This window comes from Lepidothrix coronata, unplaced genomic scaffold, assembly GCF_001604755.1.
Source record: "Lepidothrix coronata isolate B3197 unplaced genomic scaffold, Lepidothrix_coronata-1.0 Scaffold14, whole genome shotgun sequence".
NCBI lineage: Eukaryota > Metazoa > Chordata > Aves > Passeriformes > Pipridae > Lepidothrix > Lepidothrix coronata.
The window spans coordinates 5,716,420-5,738,842 of NW_016690194.1; the positions used below are offsets into that span (position 1 = coordinate 5,716,420).

The following is a 22,423-nucleotide window of genomic DNA, read 5'->3' on the forward strand; positions in this document are numbered from 1 at the left end:
TGACATGTGGTTGTTCAGGGTCAGGAAACATTCTCTTGGATGTAAAACAGAACATTGTTCTCATATGTGTGTGCTTACAAAAAATAATGCATTCCTGTCTTGCTTTTTGACATGAATTACAGGATTCTGTGAACATGATAAAATTGTGTCTTGCTGGGAGCGCAGAGTTCTGGTAGTCGATGCTATTGAATAAAAAAAAGTATAAAATGCATCCATGAATGCTTTTCACAGAACACAGTTATTGAGCTCTGCTTTTCTCTTTGACTACTCCTTTCCTATATAATGAAGTGCAGAGTCAGCATTGCTACCTTAAGCTAAACAGTTTTGCAGCAATACCATCCACCACTGCCAAAATTGGTACTGATACATCTTAATTTCAACAGTGAAGGAAATAATCTGCAGCATGTACAAGTTTTGCTTTAGCATTACTATTCTAATCTTTCTTAAATAAACCTAAGGGAAAAAAGTTACACACAGACACCAGTACTACACTCACTTTCGTCTCATGGGACAATCTTTCATGAAATGGCCAATTTTACCACAAGTTCTGCAGCATCTATCATTTGGTGCCAGTTCTCCTTCTGTTAGTACCTCAGGATCAAAAAAGTACTCCTGTAGAAGAAATCATGCATTTAAAATGAAAATCCATACACTTGGGAATAAAGACAGATATGTAGACTGTTAAAACAACAGTAAGAGTTACAGAAAAGAATAAACTTGGTGTCTGCAGCTGAACCCTGAAAGACTTGTTAAGTTAACTGGCCACTGACCTCTTCTTTGACAGGCAGCCTACCAACCAGGTCTGCATGCTCTTTTATAAAACTGCAGTTTTAAGAATGGTGGTTTTGATCTGGATTAAAATACGTAAGTCTGTACAATGAAACTGTGACTTGACTAGTATTCTGCTTACCAACATATTTCACATGCAAATAACATTAAAACAGTACTCATCAATAACTCACATAAAGGTTTTTAGAGTACTGTGGAAATGTAAGAGAAATAGTTTAAAGTAACCATACTCCTGCTAACAGTAAGTTACACACCAAAAAGCACACACATACTCCTCTTAGAATAACTTACCATTTTTGATGGGTATTCTTTAGGAAATACTTTTATAGGGGTACCGAACACCCTTCTGCCATTGATAAAAGCCTTCATTATAAAATTTGTCACTGGGGAAGAAAAAAAACCCAAACTGAAATACTCATCTAAATATCAAACCAGAAATTAAAATGACATCTAAGACAAGATTTTCACTTTGTAACCGAAATTGTTAACAGAAGACTTACTTTTTCTTGACAATCCAGCTCCAAGATTGTGGTTCAAATCAAAGGGATCTGTAGAAAAAACATGACAGGCATTACTAAGTCCAGGGCAAGATCGGTAAGGCATATATACATATGAACAACCCAAGGCAACTATTCGAGATGCAGAATTAAGACAGTGAAATCGATCTGTTCACAAATCTACTAGGAATAAATTAAGTCCATGGACAAAGGATCACAGCTGACCAGCTGTGAACCAACTGAATTATTGTAAAAGAGTAAGCTGAACGTGCAAGCAAGAGAATAGAAATTCTTTCCGTGAAAGTGAAATGGGCCAGAAAATGATTTACAGAACACTTCTAAAATGTGTCACTGCATTTTCTTGTCAGAGACCATAGTGTAACACTTAACAGTGTAATCATACACAGGGTTGAATAAGTAATGTAAATAAGGGCTCAGCTAAACTTAGTATTTTTGAGAAAACCTCAACTGCATTAAAATTAATTGCTTTATCAAAGCATTTCCTTAAATCTATTTTTCTGTCAGTTACTGTCATAGTGAAAAGTATGAAGTCTGCTATGCAACTTCTTTTCAGTAGCAAAAAAACCCCTTAAGCACTACCAAAACTGAATCGCAATTTTGTGATGATTTCAAAACAGGAGCAAATAACTTATAATCTAGTAACAGTAAAAGAAATAAGCCTTATGAGAAAACCAGAATTTTCAAGTGGGCATTAAAGAAATTCATATATTCACATACTTCATATGCTTTTACCTTCAATTACAATATATTTTGAAGTCCACTGCTTCTTGAAAGTTGTGAGCAGATTTTTTCTCCTAATGCAGATGACATGCTCTTTAAAATCAAATTCTTCTGTGTAGAACCGGAGAAGTCCCAGCCACAGTTGCCCAACAGATTCAGTGTTTTTGCCATAGTCTGGCCAAACAACTGACTGAAAATGACAGAAATATTTTTATGTCCAGTATTTACATTAAGCAGAATAATTTCCATAATTTCCAAACTCAAACAATATAAGTCTTATTTTATAAAGAAACACAACTGATTTATACCAGAATACTTCCTTTCATAATTGGTATTAATAATCCAATAGTGATTTTAAATGGTATATTTTTTTATTTATTAAAAAGAAAAGTGGACAACTAATAAAACTTCTAGCATTAGGTTTTGCCTGTATAAAAAAGAATTTATTAATTCACTTTATGTATCTATATTATAAAATAAAATTATTCAACAGGATTAACTAGCTATGACCAGATATACAGAGAGTATTTTTAAGAGTTATCTCCAATCAGTGAGACATATAAAGCAACTAATCATCATGAACACCCTTTTGATCTATTTTTTCAGATTCTGGAGATTATATTTTCACAGATGAATTACAACCAACCATATTCTAAAAGCTTTACAGCAGAGAACTGGGATTTCAAAGCAGAAGTTCCTCTACTTCCACTCTTATATTTGTTGTTTTTTCAGTCGTGATAAAAGTTAGTTTTCTTCTTTGTAGCTGGTACAGTGCTGCATTTTGGATTTAGTATGAGAATAATATTGACAACACGCTGATGTTTTAGTTGTTGCCAAGTATGCTTACCCTGAGTCAAGAACTTTCCAGTTTCCCATGCTCTGCCAGCCAGCAGGTGCACAAGAAGTTGGGAGGGAGCACAGCCAAGACAACTGATCCGAACTGGCCAAAGGGACATTCCGTACCACAGAACATCATGCTCAGTATATAAACGGGGAGGAACTGGCCAGGAAAGCCCCATGGTTGCTGGGGGATGGGCTGGGCACTGGTCAGCGGGTGCTGAAAATTGTACTGTGCATCTCTTGTTTCTCTTTGGTTTTATTCCTCTCTTTTTTAATTACTATTATTATTAATAGTAGTGGTAGTATTGTAAGTATTATGAGTATTTTATATTGTTTCAATTAACAAACTGTTCTTATTTCAATCCACAGGTTTTTTTTCTTTTGAATCTCCTTTCTACTGAGAGAGGGTGGGGGGAATGAGAGATTGGCTGTGTGGTACTTAGTTGCTAGCTGGGGTTAAACTACAATACTCAACCACTATATTTGGGAACAATGTCTTTAAAAGAAATTTCTTTTCATTTGCCCAGCTACAGGTAACAGCATTTCCAATTAGCCTGATTTACTTACCAACTCCTCTATCTTATCAAAGAAATATATGTTCCAGCCATCAACTAAAATTTCAGGCTTTTTTGGTTCTTTGTAGATCTGAAAGTATAATATTAAAACTCATTAGAAGAGCCACTCATATTCAGCACTGACATTCTTCTGGTCAATACTGTGTACAGATATGCGTTTCTTTCCAATATACCGTACCTCTTGAAGAACAGGGATGACAGGTGGATTTCTCTGTTGAAGAAAATAAAGCACCATAAGAGTGTATGCATAAGATGACAGGCTACCTCGAGATGCATCTCCAATGTCACACATCTAGAAAAAGAAACATGATTTGTATCTTTCATGGTTATCACTCCTTGCTGCAGGTACTACTGCTTTCAAATGTCTGAAATACACTTACTTTTGTGAAGACTTTCATTGTGTAACACAGATATTTTACTCTAGGATCAATAGCTGCATAAGATGACAGAAGTCTTGTGTTATGCAAGGCCTACAAAAATAAGAAAGTCATATAGAAAACACCAGAGTTCGGAAGACATTAAGGAAATAAGCTGAAAACACAAAAAACAAAAACTCTAAGTTGTGTCCTCAAGAAATGCAGATGTGAAGCCCTGCACAGTAGGAACATAGATTAAGAAAGGAAGCATTCCACCATGAGGTTATCACCTGCTCTGTTAAAAAGCCAATCAACTTCCTTAATCTCTCTGGATGTGGTACCAAGCAGCACTCATAGAACAGTATTTCAAAACAAGAAGTATTGATCTACTACTGCAGTTTAATATTTGGTAGAAGGTAACTTCTTGAACCAAGAGTCAGTCCAGAAACATGAGAGCTACCAACGGACCCATATGGATGCATAACTTCAAGAAAACTTTCAGACTTACTTAGTGGTTGAGGTGTATTCCTAAGACTGCTCTTGAACTCATACAAAATCTTCAGAAAGTTTAAGAATTGGCTTTGAGATTTAACTTTCCTTTGTTTCAAGGAACTGGCTTTCAAAATGTAGAGATATTGAAATAAACAAAACCTGGTTTTAAAATATTTGGCCAAAAATATGTTATAGTTCAGGCAAGCTGGGTTCAAAATCACTACTTCAGGTCTCAAGGCTAGGCAAGAGCCATGATGGGAGGTGGAGTGTAAAAAGGCTGAGGTTACATTATTTTCTCTCATTTACAGAAAGACTTAGACACTTAAACCACTATTTCTTACTCTTAGTGAAGAACTAACAGATTTTCTTAGAAAAGTGACAACTCCAAAGTCACAATCGTGCAGCTGACTCCACTAATAGTCAAGTAAAAAAAAAAAAAGGTTTTTTTAAAATATAAAACTGCAATAGCTAATTGGAAACAGTCACTCACTGCAATCTCAAGGAGGGGAGAGGGGGCGTCGTGAGGGGATCAGGGGGCACTGAGAGTATGAAGTGTTACTGGTGAAGATATGGAATGACACTGAGCTCCTGGTCAGTGATGACACAGGGAATGTGCAGCTCCCTGTGGGTTTGGGACAGGAATGTGGCACTGCGTTGTACCAGGTGGATACACTGCAGCAAATCACATCTTCAGAAAAGGTCTCTGTTAACTCATAGCTCCAAGGATGCAGCTCAAGGGATGGCAGCATTGTGGTTGTTGTTGACAGATCAGTGGCACTGCCAGACAGCACCAGGCTGCCTCTTCTGCTCCACATTCAGTTTGATACTAATCTGGATGTAGTTGGTATGTGTCAATAAAAACAATTCCTAGTGGTTGGTGAGAAAAGCGGCAACTTCCATCTTATTCACATTCCATCCAAACAAACCTTGCTAACTAAGATTTTGGTTGAATATTCTTCAAGTGAAAAGGCTTACTTAAACCTCTCTATTATAAAAGATATTGCAGATGCAAATGTTTATCACATGTTTGTTCTCACAAGCAATGGATGTTTCTGCATTATATGTCTCCCACTTGCTAAAACACAGGAAGCAAGGAGAAGATGGACATGACTATAGCAAAAAAATTACAAGGACAGATAAAGTCAACCTTCATTTCCACAGAGGAGCATTACAGCCTGGGCTGTCAGGATTTTGTGATCAGCAACACAGTGAACAAGATCCATTTGATAACTGGGGGTTAAGGAGATCATGTGCTCTCCAAATGGGAGGTGGACACTACCAATGCCCTGGCGTCTCTTCAAAGTTTTGGTGATTCAAGTTTGGTCAAAAGTGCTGCAAAATTTCAAGTCCTTGACAATATGCTGTTTGTTTTAGATACAGAGAACATCTTAAGCATGTGGGATGTTTATTCTCTTACTCTAATTTGGGATTGGCCTTGAATACATATTGAAGAATTTCTTCTAACTACAGAATCAGATTCTTCTCAAGTCATGTGGGAAGGGCTTGCCAACCTTAAACTGATTGTCATGACAATACCAGATAACAAAACAGATCTGCGGTTTTTTGCTATAAGACATAAAATAAGAAAAGGAGATAACCTTACCAGAGTATTATATAAACTGATGTCTACTTCAAGACCACTTCTGACGTGGAAAAATTTGACAATGGGGACTTTTGCAGTTGTTATAGGCAAGACATTTCTTAAACCTAGGACAAAATGTTTTATTACTGAATGACTACAGTACGGTCCTAATAGTATCAAATAACTTCTAACTGTAGCAAAAAGGCTACAGAATAAAATCTTAGTTGATACTAAACTTATGTTGGTCAGTTATGTTTTAATAGTGATTTTAGATATGTGTCAAACATGATCAATCTGCTAAATATAATTTATACATTTAGCCCCCTCAAAAAACTGAGATCAGTCTAAATAAGAGAGAATATAATTTCTTTATAGAGAAATAAGCTTAAGAGAGAATTGACAGTTCACTCTATACAAAATTAACTTCAGATCCACCAAAACAAGCACTAAGAAAGTCATGATTTCTTGCAGAAAAAAGAGAATTCTTATTGCAAACTTGTATCAGAATATCTTTGACTATCAACTTACTACTCACTGAACATACAAATACAACATAACTACTAACTTGAAGCCTCAAATCTTAAATTGTTTGTTCTTATACATGTAGGTTATAAATATCTGTCCAATTCAGATGTGGGCCTATTATAACCTCATAGACCCACATATGCAAAAAAATAAAAAAATCCAAATGTTCACAATATTTAATCTCACTCTTACTACTATTCCCTTCGATCTAATTATATCTTAAGGATTTTCATCTACAGTGCCCCAGAACATTCTCATTACATCAACTGACGTCACATAAACAGAATCACTTATTTTAATTTTCCAGAAAGTTACCTGACTGTTTCTTGAGAACTTTTGCTAAATCTTCAATGATTCTGATGCAATCAAGTCCCTAAGACATTAAGAAAAAAAGCTGAAAGATTTATCTGCTCTATTTTAGCAAACCTTTTATTATGTGCCACTAAGCTTAAAGCTGTATAATTGAACGTTTCGTGTTATACAAAATGTGTATATGTCTGAATACCAGAAATTGTTTCAAAATAGCATGTATCAACAGTAGACAATATATTAATGTAAGCTTTTAAAGAACCTGATATTAGGCATGAAGGGAGAGTGATGTGCCCTTCCACTGTTTACCATTCCTAGTTGTTTATGCTACAAAGCATGTTATTTATCCGCACAGATAAAACTAGAAGAGCAGAATTCAGAAGAAAACTGGCTACTGAAAGTTATTCTTAAACTAATGCTTAGATCAACAGCAAAAACCTTAAAAATAATCTGCCTTTGTGGCACCTTCTTCTAATATGAAAAGCTTCTATAAAATAATAAATTTGTTACACTAGATATACAATATAACAGTAAAATTTTGCATTTTTTAACAACAAACTCAAAATACTTCCAAACTACCTCAGCTGTTTGGAGTCCATCTATGGTCATACAGATATCAAGGTCACTTTGTTTGAAGCCAAAGCCATTTTTTGAGGAGCCAAACAAATCCAGCTTGGTTCCTATAAGAAATGTGATGTATAAATCAAGTTAAAATAATTATTACAAAACTACTCTCTGCTGCTTTGATTGTTTTTTTCCTTACCTTGCCATTGTTCCTTCCTACTGTGTTCTAGATATGAATACATAAAACCCCCCAAATTTAAATGAAACCCTTAAAAGACTTAGAACAGAAATTAATGTACTGAAACATGGCAATGCTGGTATAAATGCAACATTTATATGTTAAATGTTCAAAACAAAAGTGTTTATTATGCTGAAATTATATGTTTTCTTGGAAAACACTCAAGTATGAACAGTCAAAAGTATAAATATGAAGTCAGAATGGGCCTTTTTACCTGGAAAATCCTGTCTAATGAAGATTTCCAAGTTTTGTCTTATATGTTCCCGAGCTTGATCCTCTACTATATTTGGAGCAAAATCATCTTAAAAACAAAAGACAACAATTTAGGCATCTGTAGAAAGAGCGAACAGCAAAGATTCAAATGAAAATAGTGAGGGGTTTACAGTAGGGCAGGGGAGGGGAAAGAGAAGAAGCAAGAGAAGATTCACATATGAAGGAAAGAAAGCAAGGATGTAGGAGAAAAATACCTGTTCAAAGAAAAACATTAATTAGACAAATAATGCATTTTGTCTGGTCAGAAATGGCGAGAGAGAAAGGAGGAAAGTTGGGTCACTCTGAAAAGAACAAAAGTGGAGAAGTATTACAAAACTGTATTTTGACTGTTTTTTCCTAGAACACTTAAGTCTTTGTTTACTAAAAACCACAAGGTAAGTAACTAACAAAATTCAAAGCAGACAAATGTAAAAGCATCAGTCAAAAACCCCACCCAAAATCAGATTCTCAGAAATTAAATTTATTTGCCTATATGAGTGGTCAGCCAGCCACTCCGTGGAAGACAAGTCTAAACACTTTCTGTTTCTCTAGATACAAACTACTCAGTAGTCCTAATAAGCTGTTACAAATCTTAGAATTGTACCTAAGAGTTGGAGGCTATGTAGCAAATAAACGGTCACCCTTTGTAATGCCATTAGCCTGTGATTATTTCATTTTTTTTTCTGATTCTTTTTTTATGACACAACAATATTCAAAGGAAAAAACTTACGGTAACATTGGACACAAACTTGATCTAGAATAACTGAAAATTTGGGTGTCAGTGCTGGCAATGGGTCAAGCTCAATTTTCTTGAAGTCTTCTGGACAATCACTCTTTAAATGACCTTCCCGTTTGCACAAGCTACATACTACTGTAGGAGACTGCATGAACAGAAAGCAAAGACTGGTTTTAAAAACTATAGTACTTTAATGAATTTGAGCAACACTTTATATAACTTCTAATAGAACATAAGCAATATGTTTATGTTCTGATACAGCTTGCTTACCTTGCCCTTTGTAAAAGCTTGTTTACTGAATTCATAAAAAAGTTCAGATTCTAAGCACTGCTCTGTTGTTGTGTTGTCTTCAAGATGGCTTTTCTTCTCATTAAGATCTTCTTGACTCAAATTAACCCGCAGAGGTCCATCTACATTTTCTTTGAAATGTTTATTCTCATATTTACTTAGGACGGAAAAACCACCTTCTACCTCTGACAGTGCATCATCCTCTCCAGATCCAGTGTACGTGTTATCTAGTTCATCTCCAGCTCTTATGGTAACACTGCATTCTCTCTGAAGGCTTGGTGCTTCCTCTTCTTCCTCTTCATCATCTGAGTTAATAATTTGGGATATTTGACTCCATGCTGAACATACGAATTTTTTGGGGGATTCATCCAGTTCATCAGTACCTTCACTGCTATCCTCATCAATGTCAATCTTGTCATCCATTATACCACTGCACTCTAAGCCAAACCCATCATTCTCTCTAAGTGCAGCATATTGAAAACCTTCTAAGTCTGAAGTACTACATGTCTCCACATCATGCTCGTTCACTGTAACTAGGAGATCTCCACTGTCACTGTCTTCATCTATTCTCTGCTCAGCAGCCAGAATATTATTCCATTGTCTTTTTGATTGTTCATGTTCCTCTTCTTCCTCCTCTTCTTCATCTTCATTTCCACTCTCTGTCTCTTCACAACTTGGTTTAAAATCCTCATTATCTTGAGAAATAATTTCCTCGATTATACAGTCTGAGTCTTCATGGGTAATTCCCAAATGACTTATATCATCAGCCAATTCTTCTTCTGTGAAACTTTCTGAGCCATCATACAGTTTTGAAGGACCAATTTTATGTTCCTTGGGAGTGCGTGCAGTCTCTTTTACACAGTCTTCCACTACTGCTGTGTTTGTTCTACCATCCAAGTTTCGCAAGTCAGAATCTTCATGCTTTATAGCACCTATCCCATGGTTTGGCATTTGGGATTTCTCCTCACCGGCATTTGAAGAGGGTCTTTTGCTCAATTTTGCACTTCTTTTATGAGGCAAGGCAAAATACTTGTAAGTTGCTCTCAGGCAGTGAAGAATATACTCATACATTAGCTGGCTGTTCAGAGTTCTCGCCACGTTCCTTTTGACTGAATATGGGTCTAGTAAAAAGAAGAAGTGAGCCAGCAGTGAAGGAGTTCACTTTTTTAAAAAAAGAATACACTTAAAGCTTTACAGAATTTGAATATACTACTGTTAAGTTACTCTTAAACACTGTGTCAGGACATATGATCTACGAATTGTGCTGAAGACAATTTTTAAGTTCACTTAATTACTTCTGATAATGTTGAAAATAATACTCAAGAGAAATACTACTTAAATTGATTCTTTTCAAGACATATTCTAGCATATTGGAAAGCACAGGTCAATACTGAGAATTTCCAAGTTATAACACGCAATGTCAATAGCCAAGTCAGTACTCTACAAAATTAAAACAACAGTTCTTTGAAGTTTGTTGAGATACCTTCCACAGCAATGCGCTTTTTAGGCCAATCCTTTGATTCACGAGACACTGTTTCTTTGAGTCGTATGCTAATCACCAAGTCAGCCATATTGAACTCCAAGGCATAGAAACGAAGCAGTTCAAGCCAGAGCTGACCAACAGGTGCTGAACACTGCTGACCTAAATGAAATACTAAGGGAACCTGTCAATTACAGAAGAAAATCTTAAATAATATTTAGTGCACAGGTGTTCAACTGTTACATTGCCTTGTATTTCATCTGCAATATAGTATGACAGAATTTATCACTGCTACTATACTCCTGCAATTGCAATATAACTGCAATTAAAAAATTGGAAGCCATAGTATAAAATCAGATTATGAAACTTCAAAATTAAAGACTGCAGCAATGGTAAAGAATAGCATCAATGATAACAATTGCTTCTTTAAGTTTTTATGCCATAATTTATAAATTTCCAGGAAAGTAGTATATCTCATCTAACAGGACAGAATGGATTATAAAGCTCACTTTTTAGCAAAGCCTAGGCTGTACTGTTAACTCTCATAACATGCAATCATATAGTGATACCGTTTCTTACAAAGCTGTTATAGTAGAAATAAGGAAGAGTTCAAAGCAAAGAGGAAATATTTTCCATATGCTTAACCTACTTCTGAGATAAAACTGCTCCAACTGTATAAACTATTCTCCCATGACAGATTAAAACCCAGGGTCTTATCAAAGAGTTTGAAATAACATCTATTTGCCTGCCAGCTTCTTAGCACCAATAGGTAAGGATATCCTATAGGTATATCTTAGTTCAGCACATGGTTTTGAAACATAAATACAAAACTAAAATAGAAGATGGTTCTTTTTTGTGAACAAAAACAATTGCTAGACTACTACAGAAATAAATTTAAAAGTTCCAACCTTGCCCCTTCTAGGAGAAGTTTCTTGTGGCAAATCAGAATCATCAGTAGGGTTATGCTCCCAAACCACAGCATCACTCTTGACTTCTTTCAGATGAAAATTAGTTAATTTGTTTAATGAGAATCCTGCAATCTAAAGAAACAGAAAAAGAAACATATAGCTAAGCATCATATGAACTTTAAATCTTACCACCACTCCCTATGACAGTAAGCCAAATGAGAACAGATCAAAGTTTAAAAATAGCTGTTACAGGTCTCGAATATGGCCCAATATTTTTCTCTCTTCTCCACATACTTCTCTACAAAAAGCTCTCTAGAGCTTGATGCTTTTGGAAGGCTATGCACTCCGGAAATGTGGACAAATGTGAGGTGGATTGAGAACTGGCTGAATGGCAGATCCCAAGAGGTTCATAATCAGTGTCACAGGGTCTAGTTGGAGGCCTGTCACTGGTGGTGTCCCCAGGGTTCAATACTGGGTCCACTGTTATTTAACTTTTTCATCAGTGACTTGGATGAAAGGATAGATGCCTCCTCAGCAAGGTCACTGATGACATAAAGTTGGGAGGAGTGACCGATACCCCACAGTGCTGTGCAGCCCTTCAGCAGGACCTCAACAGGTTGGAGAGATGAGCAGGGAGGAACTGTCTGAAATTCAGCAAAGGCAAGTGCAGGGTCCCGACTTGGGGAGGAATAATAATCTCAGGCACCAGCACAGGCTGGGGACTGACCTGCTGGAAAGTAGCTCTTCGGGGAAGGACCTGCCGGACAATAAGCTGTCCATGAGCCCACAGTGTGTCCGTGTGGCCAAGAAGGCCAATGGTACTGTGGGGTGCATTAGGAAGAGCATTGCCAGCAGGTTGAGGTGGTGATCCTGCCGCTCTACTCATCCCTAGTGAGGCCATGTCTGGAGTGCTGTACCCAGTTCAGCGTTCCTTAGGACAAGAGAGACACGGACCTCCTGGAGTAGGTCCAGCAGAGGGCTACAAAGTTGATTAAAGGACTGGATCACCCCAAGAAGAAAGGCTGAGAGAGTTGGGCCTTTTCAGCCTCAAGAAGAGACAGCTGAGAAGGGAATCTCATCAATGTATATAAGTATCTGCAGGGAGGGTGCAAGAGGACGCAGCTAGGCTCTTCTCAGTGGTGCCAATCAACAGGACAAGATGGGGCAGAAACAAATGAACAGGAAGTTCTACCTGAACCTAAACATGAAGAACTTCTTTACTGTGTAGGTGACTGTGCAGTGGAACAGGTTGCCCAGAGAGGTTGTGTATTCTCTCTGGGGATATTCAAGAATTGTCTGGATGCAATCCTGTGCCATATGCTCTAGGATGACACTGCCTGAGCAGGGAGGTTGTAGGAGGTGTGTCCAGGGGTGCAGAAGCAGGGAAGCCCAGAGGACGTGCGTGGAAATATGTACCCTCATTGGTCACAAGGTCACATGGTTTTACGGGATAAAAACAGTGCTGGGTTTGAATTAAACTCTCTTTGATTACCATCTCATTGGGGAGCTGACTCCATTTCTTTATTATATAAAGACCCCACGCGACACGTGGCGCCTGAACTTGGGGCTCAGAACCTACGTTAGGCCAGAATAGAAATCCCTGAATCAGGGGAATATCGGTAAATTCCAGTTATCGTATTCATTTTTAGGATATGGGAATTTTTTCACAAAAAAAAAATCAGACGTCTTTAAGCCGTTGTCTCAGCCGATACTGAGAAACTCAGTTAGTACAGAAAGCTCAAAAAAAGATTAGGGAAAGTGCACAGGAACAGAGAAGAAGAAAAATGAAAAAGAAGAAGCCGAGAAACCGGGACAGCACCTGCGGAGAGAGTGGAGCGGGGTCGACTAACCACCTGAGCGGTGAGTGAGCTGAAAAACAGCGCCAGCAACCAACACCGTGGCCAGGGCTGCTCCCTGAGCAGCTGTGAGCCCACAGCTCGGAAACCCGAGTGGCGGAGCACGCCGACCCCCGCCGGGACCCCTGCCACCCGCCGCTTGCCGTGCACTAAGCACTGAGCGCGAAAGCAGTGCCGCTGCTGCTTGAACACCCCCCGCTCACCTGCGAGACCCCGCGAACCCCGCACCGGCACACTGTTCCGCCAAGCGGAGAAGCGCCGCCACTCCGTGCAGCCTGCTGCCTGCCCGCACTCGCCCACCGCCCCTGCGAGCCCCGCGCCCACACCAGAAGCAGCACGGGACCTGCACCAGCCGCACCGCGAGCCCACCGCAGCGCCCCCGCCCCGCCCAGCAGACTGTGGGAGCTGGCAGCCGCCTTCTGCCGGCCCGTGCGTGCCTACAGCCGCCGCGTACAGCCTCCACGCCGCTGAACCAGCCGCCAGGAGCGCCGCAGACTGTAAGGGAACCTCACGCGCTGCCGCGACCAACGCACCATGCTGGGAGGTCCCCCCGCCATCTGCCACCGCCCCCAAGCCGCCGGAGCAGCAGCCGAAACCCGGACAGCACCGGACACCGATGGAGACGCCGAAAAGAAAAAAAGCACTGAAGGAACAGCCGACCCAGAAACTGAAAGTAAAACTCAGCAGCTGCAAAACAAAGGACCCCTCCACACACGTGCATCGACAGCGGCAAGAATAAGGTAAAAAACATGGGAAGTTTTTTCTCCACCAAGATTTCACAAAACACAGACGCATTATCTGTCCTGCTAAGACCTTACCATATACAAGCCACAAGGGCTGAATTAACAGAGCTTTTACGTTTCATTAAAGCAGCAGTCCCAGAGCTGCCATTGCTAGAAGCTCTGCACATAGAAATATGGGACAAGATAGGAAACCTCATGAAACTGAAAGCTCAGGGGGGAGACCCCCAAGCTAACAATGCCATTTCAGCCTGGCAAGTCATAATGTCTGCACCACACAGAGGCCATAAGCGGACAGTAAAAGCATCCAACACCGACACACCACCCCCCACCCACACTGCTAGTCGCAGCCCGAAACCTACGAGGGTTTACCGGGAGGGGAGGGAATTGCTCAAGAGTTAAGTTATGGATTGGGTGCCAATAGCCACGGGAACACGGGTCGCTGGGAAGGAATGAAGCCTGTAACGTGGGATACCAGCCCCGCATGCGCGGGATCAGCGCAGGGGGCTCTGTTGCAGTGATGAGGGGGGGAACCCAGCCTATTTGCCACCCCACGCTGCAGATGATCAGCGACCACGTGCGCCAGCACAGGCGCAACCATATTCCACGCCAAACGGATAGGAAGTCGATCTGTCTCCTCCAGCCCCAGCGCTGCCCTGCTCCAGTCATAGGCAAGAGGTGGGGAGGGCTCTCCTCCACGCTGCGCCATCACATGTGCAACCAACACCCAAGCAGGCATAACCACAAAAGTGTTACAAGGTTCTACTGAATCATATTCACAATCCCCAGATCAGCTGCAATCTGCTTTAAACAGGCAAGTTGAGTACAGTGAAGCCAGAGAGATGCTTTGTAGGCAACTGGCTTTTGAGAAGGCAAACCCAGACTGTAAAAGAGCTTTGCAGGTCCTTCCTAAAAGGGAGAGCTGTAGCATTGCTGAGCTGGTTTGACCCTGCCAAGGAGTTGGATCTGTGGAGCACCAGTCTGCCTCTTTAGCCATAGCCCTAAGCGCCCAGCTAAGAGTGCAGGAAGGGGCCAGACCCAGAGCGAGTTGCTTTAGATGTGGTGTCCCTGACCACTTTCAAAGGGGTTGCCCTTGGAGACCCTTAGCAGCAACATCCCACAAGTACCTAAGCAACGGGGAATGGGCCGAGTTGTACCAAGGGTGCCATGGGCAGGGCCGGGGCCACGCCATGGGCACTGCACTGCTTGCCGCCGTGCTGCTCTCCATTCTCCTCTTTGCCACCCGCTTTCGCGAGCAAGAGAGGTAGCAGCTTGAGGCAAGTCATAATGTGCCAACAACCAGTTCCTGGAATACCCCTGTATTTTGCATCTCCAAGAAAAGTGGCCGGTGGAGAATGCTGCAAGATTTAATAGCAGTAAATGCAGTCATAGAACCTATGGGAGCATTGCAGCCTGGACTTCCCTCACCTGCTATGCTTCCAGCAAAGTGGACGCTAATGGTTATTGACTTAAAGGACTGCTTTTTTACCATCTTCCTACACCCTGAGGATGCACCAAGGTTTGCTTTTTCCATCCCCACCTTGAACAATGCACAGCCCATGTAGAGGTATCGCTGGGTTGTCCTTCCTCAGGGGATGCAAAGCAGCCCAACGAGATATCAAACAGCCATCATACACCATTATATAGATGACATATTAATAACCATGGCCACAGAAAATGAACTGCAATTTGTTGTTACTGCTCTACTCAAAGCTGTCCAAGATGCCGGGTTACAGGCTGCTCCAGAAAAAATGCAGCAATCGCAACCCTGGACGTACCTTGGATGGAAAATCATGCAGCAGGAAATTTCTCCACAGCCACTGCAGCTCAAGGTAAAAGACAATTAACTTTACACAAGCTGCAAAAACTTCTGGGAGCCATCAATTGACTAAGGCCTATTTTGGGGCCTAACCACAGAGGAGCTACACCCTCTATTTGAGCTCCTTAAGGGGGACTCAGACCTAAAGTCTAGCCGGTCTCAGACAGCAGAGGCAAAGCAGGCATTAGATACTTGTGCCAAGGCAATAGAAGGCAGGCAAGGCAGAAGGAGAAATCCTGAACTACAAATCTGCCTTGCCCTTGTTCCCAGCAGGTTCCAGCCATTCACAGTTTTGTTTCAGTGGGATCAGACTGAAAAAGACCCACTGCAATTCTAGAGTGGCTGTTTCTGCCCCACACACCACCTAAAACTGTGTGGACTACTAATGAAATGTTTGCCAAGCTTGTCATTAAAGGCAGAGAACGACTACAGGAGCTGGATGGGAGAGATCCTGCAACCATCCACATCCCAGCTACAAAGGACAACCTTGATTGGATGCTAGCTGAGGATGCAGGATTCCAGGCTGCCTTGGCAGGCTTTGACAGTGACATTTCAATTCATCTCCCTAAACACAGACTGTGGGCAGAAATCGGTAATTTACCTTTAAAAGCCACAACCAGATGCAAACATGAGCCAGCGAAAGGCCTTACGGTCTTCACAGACGCATCTGGGCGGACCCGAAAAGCTGCAGTGGCATGGGAACTGATGCAGGACAATGGGAACGAGAGGTACAGACCATGAACCAGGGTTCTGTACAGGTTCTGGAAGTGGCTGCCATATGTATTGCCTTGGGAAAGTTTTCTGAACAACCTGTTAATATTGTCACAGATTCCTGTTATGCTGCAGGGTTAGTGTCCTGTCTTGAGAGTTCGTTTCTTTGAGATGTTGCTAACCCTCACCTGTTGTTTGAAATGCGTTCTGTATGGTTTCTTGTCAATCACAGAAAGTTTGATTTTTACATAATGCACACAAGGTCACATACAGAAATGCCAGGACCAATAGCTGATGGGAACCGAGAGGCTGACAAATCAGCTATGTTTACCACTGTACCTAGAGTCTTAGAGCAAGCAAAATCGCCTTATTCATTTTTCCACCAAAATGCACGTTCACTGAAGAGACAATTTCAAATAACACTCAATCAGGCTCGAGACATAATCATGTCATGCCCAGACTGCCAGCAAATCACACCCATGCCATCTCAGGAAGGCGTTAACCCCAGAGGGTTAATGGCAAATGAGATTTGGCAAACAGATATCACACACATAGCTGAATTTGGTACGTTAAAATACATACATGTAACAGTTGACACCCATTCACAATACGTAACTGCCACAGCACACACTGGGGAAAAGGCCAAGGATGTAATAAGACACTGGCTCAGTTGTTTTGCAACCCTCGGTACCCCAAAACAGATTAAGACTGAAAATGGGCCAGCTTTCATCTCAGAAAAGGTAAGAAACTTCCTATCGGATTGGGGAATCTCTCACACCACAGGTATTCCACACTCACCCATTGGACAGGCAATTGTAGAAAAGGCACATCACACTGAAAGACATGTTAACGAAACAAAAAAGAGGGGAATCAGTCTGCAAGAGCGTCTGTGGAAAGCCACATATGTCATAAATTTTTTAAACTGTGACAATGCTGAAAAAAGCAAGCACGGAAGGCAGCACAGGCCTCAAGCTTTCGCCTCTCCCAAACCACCAGTCATGGTAAGAGATCTGATTTCAGGGCAGTGGACGGGACCAATGGACCTCGTGACTTGGGGGCGAGGTTATGCCTGTGTGGCTACAGGAAAGGAGCTGAAATGGATTCCTTCCAGGTGTGTTAGACCCTACCTAGGTACACAACTACAACAGCAAGAACCAGAGTAACGTAGAAGTTATAAAAAGGTTATGTTTATGTTTCAAGTTTACATATAAGGATGACCAGTGTGGCAAAATGCAGAGTCTATACAAAATCCATGAGTGTGTGTATGATGAATGGAATGACGGCCGTCAGTGAATGTGTGAGTGAATGAATAAGAGAGTTGTTTGACTGTACAAGTGCCTTAAACACCAAATACCTCACAAAAATAACACTACCTCCACCACATGGTCACTTTAAGAGAATCTGGTTTGCTAAGCTTACCCTGTTTTTGAAATAAAGTTGAACTCCCCAGTTATTTAAACCCTCAGATTAATAAAAGTTATAAGTCTATGCATGGTTGGGCTAAGGCCCCTAGGTTAATAAAGTTGTTTTTCCAAGTTGCACTACCCCTTAGAAATATAAGAAGGCTTTAAAAGGTTTACAATAGACGTATAAGAAGCCAAAGCAAGCGATGTATTGGGTCATTGCAAAGCTATGGTAGTTTATAATGTGCTGTTCTGTTGTTTGCACTGTTGTTTTTGCACTGTTTTCTTGACCGTCTTAAATAATTGAGAAAGGGGTGATGTAGGAGGCGTGTCCAAGGGTGCAGAGGAAGCACCCAGGGCAGGGAAGCCCAGGGGACATTCGTGGAAATATGTACCCTCATTGGTCACAAGGTCACATGGTTTTAAGGGATAAAAACAGCGCTGGGTTTGAATTAAACTCTCTTTGATTACCATCTCATTGGGGAGCTGATTTCATTTCTTTATCATATAAAGACCCCACATGACAGGAGGTTGGACCAGATGACCCACTGTGCTCTTCCAACCTGACCCATTCTGTGATTCTGCATCATGCAACCTTGTCTTTGCACATTAGACAACCATAAACATGTATCTTTTACTTACATCACCATATACAACAGGACATTTTTACTCATCCAGTTCTCTCATCTAGAGAGTTGAGATGCTTTGGAATGAGTCACTAATGTACTGAAGTAAATTCTTAACTACAAGGCCCATGTAATTGGTTAGACACTGGAACATGCACACTTAATATAATGAGATTAAAGGAACAAAAATGGGTGCCATGAATATAACACCTAAACGGTGTCCTGGAGAATTGGATTCTGGATTTGCATCCATAATACAACTCTTGATATTAAGAAGCATTTCAGTTTCTAAAACCAAGAAATACATGTTCTAAACTTCTAATCTGATCCCTTGGGCAGGTATCACACCAGAGTGCTCCCCAAATATGGTCTGTTTTGAAGAATTAGATGTCAAACTCCAAAATACTGTTTTGGGATGTAGCTATGTGGATTGAGTTCACAAGACTCTGGAAGAAAGGCCAAAAAAAAAAAAAAAATTGTTGCAAAATGCATTATTCAATGTCCAGCTCTCCTTATTCACAAAAGGGGCAATAGAGCACTTAATTCGATGGCTAAGATTGTGAAATGCAATCTTACAGCCAGGCATACAAAGGTTAGGTGTAGTCTGGATGAATTCACGTTCTTAATTCCTGCAGAAATGGCTTGCTTATGGCTTGCTCAGAATAGCATGAAGCTGACAGATTACAAAGCACCATGAGCGACTGGTCCTCTCATTCACACTATTCACTGTATAAATACACATACCCATGATCCCAAATAGACAGGTAGTAAAGGCTCTTTCCTCTGTTGTAGGAAGAAAATAACCATTAAAGCAAACACGTAAGGTGACAAGCCTCCTTCTTCAGGACGATCAACACAGCACAACTGCAAAAACGAATTGTGCAGTCATTAGATTTTGAAGTGATACCATGAAAAATATTCTTTTAATTATGGTTCAGAAGCCTTACACATTAAATACTGACAGAAATTCAGATATCTTTGAGCTTTTAATGGATGGAATTTGTTCTCAAGGCCTGTATATTTACTGCAGGTATGTTACTACTGTAACATTTTCAGTATAAGAGCCATAGAATGCAGACTGTGCTATATGCTGTCTGGTTTACCATTTTCAGAAAATGATGACTCCTTTTATGTAGCTACAGTACAAGACAAAAGTTTTTCCATTTTTAAAATTAAATAATATTTTAATGGTGGGCACACAAAGTTTTAGAACACATTGTTTATTCACAAGATGGTTTTCATCTACAATGGAGAAAAGTAGTTTTTTCCTTTATTTTTTTTCATGATGGATTAAGTTTATGGGGAACTTGCAATTCCATTTCATATACATTCCTCTGATTAGTTTAGCAAAAAAGCATGATTCTTACAGTCTGCATGTTACTGAATGAAGCTTAAAATTCCCCTTTTGAAATTTAGCAGAATATTATTGCAGACAAATGATAGTTACATAATTTACAATTTATAAAAATCTATACCCTTATTCCAACTCTTTTTCTAACGACTGTTTCAACAATTGTTTTCTCAACTATAACAACAATCTTACCAGCATAACATAGAAACTCATTCAATATTTATTCACAGATGGGGGAACACAAATGACTCTTACCTTTGCCCAGTACCTGAAGGCAGTCACTAAAGGTACGACAGCAGGTTCCAGGTTTCCAAGTGTAGCCAAATGGTTTGTTGTCAGACAAGCATTCTCATTCCCTGCACTCACTTTACAAATAAGGCCACTAAAACCCAAAAAGAAACAAAAGATCTTGGAGGTTTTGTTACAACACCCATAGGCCAGATAATATCTCACAGAACAGTGTAGCAGAAGGCTGTAAGGAAAGACTTGAAAATCTCTCAAAGACTGTGTCTCTGCATGAAAAGCAGCATGCAATACTAATTTGATTTATGGTTAGGTTGAAGATATATGCATTATAATTTCCTGTAAAAGTGTTTTAAAATACAATTCAAATTTAAGTATTTTTTTCTAACGATATTAATTTACTGAACTGGAAAAGTTACAGTATTAATTTCCTTCATGAAACAAAAATATCTTCCCATACCACAACCACCAGAAAACAGTTTCTGTGCTGTTTACAGAGCACATGAAATATTTTCAAACATGAAAAAATAAAGGTAGCAGCAAATAACAAGTAATATTTTTATCAGTAGCTGTTTATAGATTGTTTCATGAATCTTAACTGATATCCATTAAATGGGCAAAATAAAATAACTTTCACTTGTTCTCAAAATACTAGCAAAGCTAAGCAAACTGATCTTGTCCTTACAGAAATCTATAATTTAATATGGTATGTAAGCTACCTATAAGAAAGGAAAGTTTCTGCTTAAGCAATTATCCCAAATGGAAGGGTAAGGGTACATGCTGGAAGCCATAATGGTTGAAGGGATTGGGAAATACACAGCTGACGACAGAACAACCCTTACCCTCTTATTCTAGGCTAGGAATGACTTGCCCATGAGTGTTAGTTTGTGTTTCAAGATCCATGGAACTGTAATAATTTAGTACAGAAACGTCATTTATCAGATGTTGGTACACATAATTTACATTGCTATATACTATTAGAACACACAAAGTGACAACTGAGACCTTTGCTTTTCTCTGCACACCACCACTGGTACTCTAGCATGGAAATCTGCATCAACTTCTGTAAAAGATTCTAGATAGGAGAAAGAAAAAGAAGCCATGTTAAGCATGGTGTTGACAAAAAAAATATGTTGAACTGGATGGAACTAGAGGAGTACAGCTAGAATTTCAGCTCCTAATACAATGACTAATTTTGAGAAAAACAAAAAAGTATATCTGATGATTTACAAGAATGACTGGATTAACTTTCACATGTGATGGGAAGAGTATGGTCTATACAATAAGCACTGTTAAGAAAATACTGAAGAAAAATGGAACTTTTCAAAATTCATATATACACAGACACAATAGCTGTAATTAAGGAGGTATATTTAGGTTAAGAGCTAGTTTCAATAATTTAGGCATACATACAGACAAATGACACCTGTGGAACAATGCTAGCATGAAAAATAAAAATCCAGAGTGTTAAGTCAGTACCATATAGAAAGAATCAAAGTTTGTTTTCCCTGGTTATCTGACAATGCTCTATATAAGTACAGAACTGGCTTGCCTACATGATGTAATGTCTTTTTGCAATGCTTTTAAAATCTTTTTTCCTCCTATTCTTTATACAGTTTTCCAAATACTGAATTGTAATCTAAACACTAATTTTAATCTAATTAACACTAATTTTAATCTAAACACTAACAAAGTACAAATCCTGCTGCAGTCTTTTCTCTGAGTAGTGTTTATTGCTTCAAACTGGACTCATTTTTTGATGCCTCACTGTTTCACTGGGCCAGGAAGAGAGAAAACTATGAAACAATTCTAGAAACTCAACTCAAAAATTCTGAAATGACAAGGTTTTCTTGATGTTACCTAGCCAACTGGACACCTAATTTCTTTAAAAAGTATCTTGCTTTTGCCACTGGGGTACCTCAAACACCTAATGCTCTATCCCTGTATATTCTCACTCATAGAAAAGGCTTTGCACAACATGTTAATGCAAATATTACTTGCATTTGAAACACATTAGAGATCTTAAATTCTTACAAGATCTCTCTAATGTGGCTGAAAAATTCTCCAATATCATAATGGTCATTTGACCAGACAATAAAACGTACATACAATAACGATGGGGGTGGCACTGAGAAAAATCTAGATCAGTAAATACGTGCATGTTTAATATACATGTTTGGAACCATATGGTCTGACTTCCCAACTGCGGGCACAAAGCAAGGCAAGAAAGCAGTGAAGCTTTTTGCAATTTGCATTTAAAAAGTACAGAACTTTTTTCTGCATATTTTAATTTTTTTTTCCCTGCATATGCTTGAGTTGGTTTGAGTAAGTGCACTCTTTTTAAAAGATTGTAAACTTCATTTTCCTGTATTAATGCATAGAGTTGCATTCATTACCTGAAAAAAACCCCATGTGTGTGTATGCAGTCATTTGCACATGGCTCTCACTGCACTAACAGGCATGTGCACAATTACAGGAAAACAGACCACATCTGAAAGTACG

General features: G+C 39.7%; 1 protein-coding gene across 5 annotated transcripts in view; it reads right to left on the reverse strand.

The window, feature by feature from the left end:
- The window catches only part of ZCCHC6 (zinc finger CCHC-type containing 6), a 39,971-nt gene that overhangs the window by 7,215 nt on the left and 10,333 nt on the right, over positions 1-22,423 (reverse strand). For all 5 annotated transcript variants that reach the window (XM_017806189.1, XM_017806193.1, XM_017806192.1 and 2 more), the window contains exons 8-25: positions 20,927-20,996; positions 19,934-20,060; positions 19,072-19,191; positions 11,173-11,304; positions 10,268-10,448; positions 8,767-9,905; positions 8,491-8,641; positions 7,723-7,809; positions 7,286-7,386; positions 6,713-6,770; positions 5,894-5,997; positions 3,823-3,912; positions 3,621-3,734; positions 3,435-3,512; positions 2,040-2,217; positions 1,290-1,337; positions 1,081-1,172; positions 497-612 (exon numbers count right to left, since the gene is read on the reverse strand). In XM_017806189.1, the coding sequence (XP_017661678.1) occupies positions 497-612; positions 1,081-1,172; positions 1,290-1,337; positions 2,040-2,217; positions 3,435-3,512; positions 3,621-3,734; positions 3,823-3,912; positions 5,894-5,997; positions 6,713-6,770; positions 7,286-7,386; positions 7,723-7,809; positions 8,491-8,641; positions 8,767-9,905; positions 10,268-10,448; positions 11,173-11,304; positions 19,072-19,191; positions 19,934-20,060; positions 20,927-20,996 (2,986 nt within the window). The remainder of the gene's footprint in view (positions 1-496; positions 613-1,080; positions 1,173-1,289; positions 1,338-2,039; positions 2,218-3,434; positions 3,513-3,620; positions 3,735-3,822; positions 3,913-5,893; positions 5,998-6,712; positions 6,771-7,285; positions 7,387-7,722; positions 7,810-8,490; positions 8,642-8,766; positions 9,906-10,267; positions 10,449-11,172; positions 11,305-19,071; positions 19,192-19,933; positions 20,061-20,926; positions 20,997-22,423) is intronic.